The sequence below is a fragment of the Coregonus lavaretus genome, assembly GCF_964263955.1.
Source record: "Coregonus lavaretus genome assembly, contig: HAP1_SCAFFOLD_6859, whole genome shotgun sequence".
Classification (NCBI taxonomy): domain Eukaryota; kingdom Metazoa; phylum Chordata; class Actinopteri; order Salmoniformes; family Salmonidae; genus Coregonus; species Coregonus lavaretus.
In genome coordinates this window covers 1-7,500 of record NW_028158222.1, presented here as the reverse complement: position 1 = coordinate 7,500, position 7,500 = coordinate 1, and the positions used below count along the sequence as shown (strand labels likewise).

At 47.4% G+C, this 7,500-nt stretch overlaps 1 protein-coding gene across 1 annotated transcript in view; it reads left to right on the top strand.

The window, feature by feature from the left end:
* The window catches only part of LOC311124267 (FERM domain-containing protein 7-like), a gene marked incomplete at both ends in the record, with an annotated part of 21,199 nt that extends 18,722 nt beyond the window's left edge, over positions 1 to 2,477 (top strand). The window contains one exon of the mRNA XM_084198437.1: positions 1,371 to 2,477. Within this exon, the coding sequence (XP_084054563.1) occupies positions 1,371 to 2,477 (1,107 nt within the window). The remainder of the gene's footprint in view (positions 1 to 1,370) is intronic.
* Positions 2,478 to 7,500: the final 5,023 nt, after the last annotated feature.

The following is a 7,500-nucleotide window of genomic DNA, read 5'->3' as shown; positions in this document are numbered from 1 at the left end:
TCATTGCAACTCCACAAGGTGAGATCTTGCATGGAGCCCCAGGCTGAGGGAGATTGGCAGTTCTGTGTTGTGATGTTCAGTGGCGCAGTGGTCTAAGGCTCTGCATCGCAGTGCTAGCTGTGCCACTAGAGATCCTGGTTCGTATCCAGGCTCTGTCGTAGCCGGAAAAAACAATCCTCAGAGTTGGGGAACAATGTCAGAGCAGAAGGAAGCAAGTTTTCTTCCAGGACAACCTTGTACGTGGCTTGATTCATGCGTCTTTCACAAAGACAAATCTGCCCGATTACAGCCTTGCTGAAGCACCCCCAGATCATCACCGATCCTCCACCAGATTCCACAGTGGGTGCGAGACACTGTGGCTTGTAGGCCTCTCCAGGTCTCCGTCTAACCATTAGACGACCAGGTGTTGGGCAAAGCTGAAAATTAGACTCATCAGAGAAGATTACCTTACTCCAGTCCTCTACGGTCCAATCCTTATGGTCTTTTGCAAACCTCAGCCTGGCTCTTCTTTGCTTCTCATTGATGAAGGGCTTTTTTCTAGCTTTGCACGACTTCAGCCCTGCCCCTAGGAGCCTGTTTCGAACCGTCCTCACTGTGCACTTCACCCCAGCTGCCGTTTGCCATTCTTTTTGTAGGTCACTTGATGTCATCCTACGGTTGTTGAGTGACATTCTAATGAGTTGGCGGTCATCCCGGTCAGTAGAGAGTCGTTTTCGCCCTCTGCCGGTCTGTAGCTTTGTTGTCCCCAATGTCTGCAGCTTGACCTTGTTCTTATGAACCGCCGTCTTTGAAATTTTAAGGATGGAAGCAACCTGACGCTCACTGTATCCCTCTGCCAGTAAAGCCAGAATTTCCTCACTCAAAACTTTCCTTTTCAACTCATTTGGCATGGTCAATAGTTAATTTTTTATAAATATTACTTTTGAGGTACTATTAGCACTGTTTTTGCCATCCAACTGGTCCTATTGCAAGAGGATAGTGATGACCACAGCAGTGGTTTTTATAATTTTCCTCGTTAAATAAGATTTGGTTCATGTGATCACCTAATCAGTACCTAATTCAGTAGAATGAGGTGTGCCTGTGTTGGAATTCAACAGACACTGGAATGGAATGGCTGTCATACATGTATAGAGAGCTGATTTAAGAAAAGTTTGCAGTGGTCTCTTAATTTTTTCCACTGCTGTATATAACCCTGTACATATATATATATATATTCACATTCCATCCACCTCACGTTTTCGTTTGTGTTTGTGTGTGTATGTGTGTGTGTGTTTGTGTGTGTATGTGTGTGTGTGTTTGTGTGTGTGTTTGTGTGTGTGTTTGTGTTTGTGTGTGTGTGTGTGTGTGTGTGTTTGTGTGTGTGTGTCCAGCTGTACGAGCAATCCCACCCATTCCCTCGCCCCGGAGGCCCCGCCCTCGCTCACAGCGAAGAAGAAGTGGAGCGACGACAACAGGAAGTGGGAGGGGCTAACCCCAAGCACAGCCAGTCAGCAGTCGAGGTGGTCTTCTCTGCAGAATTCCAGCGGTCCCACCTCCCACAAGCTTTCCACCTATCAGCTGCCTACCCTAAGCAAAGGTCCGCATCTACTTCCGGGGTGGTCGGGGAGAGGAGGGGGAGGGTGGGGTGGCAACGGCAGGGAGGGCATAGTTTCGTCGGAGGGGCTTACCATGGAAACAGCAGGAGGAGACGCCGGCCCAACCCCCAGCCCTCCTCCGACGCGCAGCAATTGGTCCTCCTGTACCCCAGTAACCCCGCCTACCAGTTCAAGCCGGTCCTTCCAACGTTTCCATTGGCAAGCTACCCCCACGGACACGCCTACTTGTCGGACATCGCCGTTGCCTCATTGGAGCGTCTCCCGCAGATGCGTCGGATAGAACACGCCCCTTTGGCGGGGCTGACACACCCTTCTCTCTACTCACGCTCTGATTCGTCCTCACCCAGGTTGGGATTGGCTAGGGTGTACCAGGGCGGGCTTTCAACCAGAAATGCAGCCAGGCGATTGGATGTCGGGAGAATAGAGGCGGGACATTACAGCGACGACTCCAACTTCCTGCCGGGCCTTCCTCGTCGCGCCACCAGCCAACCGGACGTCAAGTTGCCCCAAGTAGTCCCCGCCTCCAACCCTGCCTCCGAGTTCCGTCCCCTTGGTTACTATCCTCACTTATCACGTCACCAGACTCCACAAAGACCCTCCTACCTGCCTCTAAACTCCTCCCCCTTACCAGACCGGCCCACCTCGGTGTGTGTCCTAGGGGGGGCCGGTGGAAGCTACAGCGATTCAGACCCAGAGGTCTTCTATCCCTACTACAGCCCAGCACCCCCGTTGGGTAAAGTGGTACGGTCCAATGCTCTGGCTAGGATGAGGTTCTCCTCTGGGAGCTTACAACTGGAGGAGGAAGAGGAGGGGGAAGAGGAAGAGGAGAGGTATAGCAGTGGGGGGGAGGGGAAGCCTCGGATTACTGAACTGAGACTGTAGAATAGCGGTGTGTGTGTGTGAGTGTGTAGATCAGCGAGGGTTGTGTGTGTGTGTGTGTGTGTATGGTGTGTGTGTATGGTGTTTGTGTGTAGGAGATTTGATAGACAGAGCATGGGTGTATTCAACATTAATGATCGTTTTAACCGTAAAATGGTGTTGTATTGAATCTTCGGTTACAGACATGTACCTATTTTGTACAGCCTTACAGAAATGACTGTATCCTGTTTCTATTAAAGGTTTTGGTTAACCAAGGTTAATTAATCTGTCAATAAAAGTGTGTATTCTGTATGAAGATTGATGAGCCATTGGAAGTACAGCATCTTATGTAAGTATTTAGAAACTGGAAATTGTACCATATTTGGCTGTGGACACTGAAACACAAATATTTAGGTTTGAAATGAAATATTGCTGAAAAAAAATATTCACTTGAATTTTAGCTTTTAAATAATTTACAAAGGCTAGTGATTTTCAAACATGTAGTACATGAGAACACATCTCAGCATTTCTCCTGGTACACACACTACCAGTCAAAACTTTGGACACACCTACTCATTCAAGGGTTTTTCTTTATTTTTTACTATTTTCTACATTGTAGAATAATAGTGAAGACATTAAAACTATATAAAATAACACATATGGAATCATGTAGTAACCAAAAACGTGTTAAACAAATCAAAATATATTTTATATTTGAGATTCTTCAAGTAGCCACCCTTTGCCTTGATGACAGCTTTGCACACTCTTGGCATTCTCTCAACCAGCTTCACCTGGAATGCTTTTCCAACAGTCTTGAAGGAGTTCCCACATATGCTGAGCACTTGTTGGCTGCTTTTCCTTCACTCTGCCATCCGACTCATCCAAAACCATCTCAATTGGGTTGAGGTCAGGGGATTGTGGAGGCCAGGTCATCTGATGCAGCACTCCATCACTCTCCTTCTTGGTAAAATAGCCCTTACACAGCCTGGAGGTGTGTTGGGTCATTGTCCTGTTGAAAAACAAATGATAGTCCCACTAAGCCCAAACCAGATGGGATGGCGTATCGCTGCAGAATGCTGTGGTAGCCATGCTGGTTAAGTGTGCCTTGAATTCTAAATCGATCAATCACAGACAGTGTCAAGAGCAAAGCACCCCCACACCATAACACCTCCACCCTTTACGGTGGGAACTACACATGCAGAGATCATCCGTTCACCCACACCGTATCTCACAAAGACTCCAGACCAAAGGACAGATTTCCACCGGTCTAATATCCATTGCTCGTGTTTCTTGGCCCAAGCAAGTCTCTTCTTCTTATTGGTGTCCTTTAGTAGTGGTTTCTTTGCAGCAATTCGACCATGAAGGCCTGATTCACACAGTCTCCTCTGAACAGTTGATGTTGAGATGTGTCTGTTACTTGAACTCTGTGAAGCATTTATTTGGGCTGCAATTTCTGAGGCTGGTAACTCTAATGAATTTATCCTTAATCTATATAAAAAAAACAAGAAATGTCATATTTAAATGAATGCAATGACCATACAGAATGTTTAAAAAAAACAGCTGTGAGTTTTGATGATCTGAGCAGGAAAAACTGAAAAAACGACTCTAGATGGCGCTCTTACCACATGGTGTGGGTGCTACGGTATTTTTAATTTTGGCAGGATGACGTTCTAACTGAATTCCAGATTAGAACTCTACACTCCTTGCTAATCATTGAACATTGTTTGTCACTTCACTTCACTGTGTGTGTGTGTGTGTGTGTGTGTGTGTGTGTGTGTGTGTGTGTGTGTGTGTGTGTGTGTGTGTGTGTGTGTGTGTGTGTGTTTGAACAGACAGTGAACAGACTTTGCACAGCAAAGATTTTGTACACCTGGCTAGTTGGAATGTTTGGATTTCTTCTTTGTGCTTTTTTCCCCCCCTCTTTCATTTAACTCAACTCTACCTCCAACCTCCCTCTCTCCTTCCATTTCCTCTTCTCCTTTATGTTGGAGTGAACCTGAGAGAGAGAGAGAGGGATTTATTAGAAGAGAGAGAGAGACATAGAGAGAGGGGGATAGAGAGAGAGAGAGGGGGATTTATTAGAAGAGAGAGAGAGACATAGAGAGAGGGGGATAGAGAGAGAGAGAGAGGGATTTATTAGAAGAGAGAGAGAGACATAGAGAGAGGGGGGTAGAGAGAGAGATTTGGCAACTATATCTGTGTTTTCTATACCTGTTGGCTCCTCCCCCTGTAGGCTTTACAGACGCTCCCCACCCATTGGCTGCAGCCTTTCTAATTTGGTGTACCCTGCGCGCACAACCCATGTGGAATTCCTGGTCTCTGGCAGCGTTTGGCACTGCCGATCTGCAGTCAAGAACGGCGAGTTCATCTCAGCCTATGCTGCCCTTCAGTCCCTTGACTTTTTGTCCCTGACGGAGACATGGATCACCCCAGAGAACACTGCTACTCCAGCTGCTCGTAGTCTGAGAGCATCTGGTCGTCGCAGTGATCAGTGCTACTCATTTCTCTTAAGTGGAGATTTTCTCTTTTCTCTTCTCCCCTCATCAACTCATCCCTGACTACCGAGGTGCATCTCTGGAGACTTTCTCCCATTCCTAACATCCCTCATCAACTCATCCCTGACTACCGAATTGCTCCCCTCCTCAAGAAACCAACACTTGACTCATCTGACGTCAAAGACTACAGACCTGTATCCCTTCTTTCTTTTCTTTCCAAAAACACTTGAGCGTTCTGTCTCTGATCAACTCTCTCATTATCTCTCTCAGAACTATCTTCTTGACCCTAACCAGTCAGTCTTCAAGATGGGTCAACCGAGACTGCTCTTCTCTGTGTTGCGGAGGCTCTCCACTCTGCCAAAGCTGACTCTCTCTCCTCTGTTCTCATCCTCCTAGATCTATCTGCTGCCTTTAACACTGTGAACCATCACATCCTCCTCTCCACCCTCTCAGGGCTGGGCGTCTCAGGCTCTGAACACTTTTGGATTACATCCTACCTGGCAAGTCCGCTCCTACCAGGAGAGGATCTGTGTCTGCACCACGTACTCTCACTACTGGTGTCCCCCAGGGCTCGGTTCTAGATCCTCTCCTCTTCCCTCTATACACCAAGTCACTCAGCTCTGTCATATCCTCACATGGTCTCTCCTATCATTGCTATGCGGATGACACTCAACTACTTTTCTCCTTCCCCCTTCTGACACCCAGGTGGTAACACACATCTCTGTGTGCCTGGCAGATATCTCAACTTAGATGTCGGCCCACCACCTCAAGCTCAACAAGACGAAGCTGCTCTTCCTCCCGGGGAAGGCCTGCCCACTCCAAGACCTCTCCATCACGGTTGACAACTCCACTGTGTCCCCCTCCCAGAGTGCAAATAACCTTGGCGTGACCCTGGACAACACCCTGTCATTCTCTGCAAACATCGAAGCAGTGACTCGCTCCTGCAGGTTCATGATCTACAACATCCGTGGAGTACGACCCTACCTCACACAGGAAGCGGTGCAGGTCCTAATCCAGGTGCTTGTCATCTCCGGTCTGGACTACTGCAACTTACTTTTGGCTGGGCTCCCCGCTTGTGCCATCAAACCCCTGCAACTTATCCAGAAATCTGCAGTCTGCCTGGTGTTCAACCTTCCCAAGTTCTCTCATGTCACCCCGCTTTTCCACCCACTCCACTGGCTTCCAGTCGAAGCTCGCATCCACTACAAGACCATGGTGCTTATCTACAGAACAGCAAGAGGAACTGCCCCTCCCTACCTTCAGGCTATGCTCAAACCCTACACCCCAACCTGAGTACTCTGTTCTGCCACCTCTGGTCTCTTGGCCCTCCCACCCCTACGGGAGGGCAGCTCCCGCACAGCCCAGTCCAAGCTCTTCTCTGTCCTGGCACCCCAATGGTGGAACCAGCTTCCTCCTGAAGCTAGGACAGCAGAGTCCCTGCCCATCTTCTGAAAACATCTGAAACCCCGCCTCTTCAAAAGTATTTTAAATAATCCCACAGCACCACCACCCTTTTGTGAACTAACACTCGCACTTGACTCTGACTTTGTTGATAGCTACTTTATTGAGGAAAAATGTACTTCCTATTACCGTGATATGTGGTAGTCCCACCTAGCTATCTGAAGATGAATGAACTAACTGTGATATGTGGTGGTCCCACCTAGCTATCTGAAGATGAATGAACTAACTGTGATATGTGGTTGTCCCACCTAGCTACCTGAAGATGAATGAACTAACTGTGATATGTGGTGGTCCCACCTAGCTATCTGAAGATGAATGCACTAACTGTGATATGTGGTGGTCCCACCTAGCTATCTGAAGATGAATGAACTAACTGTGATATGTGGTGGTCCCACCTAGCTATCTGAAGATGAATGAACTAACTGTGATATGTGGTGGTCCCACCTAGCTATCTGAAGATGAATGAACTAACTGTGATATGTGGTGGTCCCATCTAGCTATCTGAAGATGAATGAACTACCTGTGATATGTGGTGGTCCCACCTAGCTATCTGAAGATGAATGAACTAACTGTGATATGTGGTGGTCCCACCTAGCTATCTGAAGATGAATGCACTAACTGTGATATGTGGTGGTCCCACCTAGCTATCTGAAGATGAATGAACTAACTGTGATATGTGGTGGTCCCACCTAGCTATCTGAAGATGAATGAACTAACTGTGATATGTGGTGGTCCCACCTAGCTATCTGAAGATGAATGAACTAACTGTGATATGTGGTGGTCCCATCTAGCTATCTGAAGATGAATGAACTACCTGTGATATGTGGTGGTCCCACCTAGCTATCTGAAGATGAATGAACTAACCGTGATATGTGGTGGTCCCACCTAGCTATCTGAAGATGAATGAACTAACCGTGATATGTGGTGGTCCCATCTAGCTATCTGAAGATGAATGAACTAACCGTGATATGTGGTGGTCCCATCTAGCTATCTGAAGATGAATGAACTAACTGTAAGTCGCTCTGAGAGCGTCTGCTAAATAACTAAAATGTTTTTTTTAATGTAGAGGGAGAGAGAGGGGACGAGAGGAG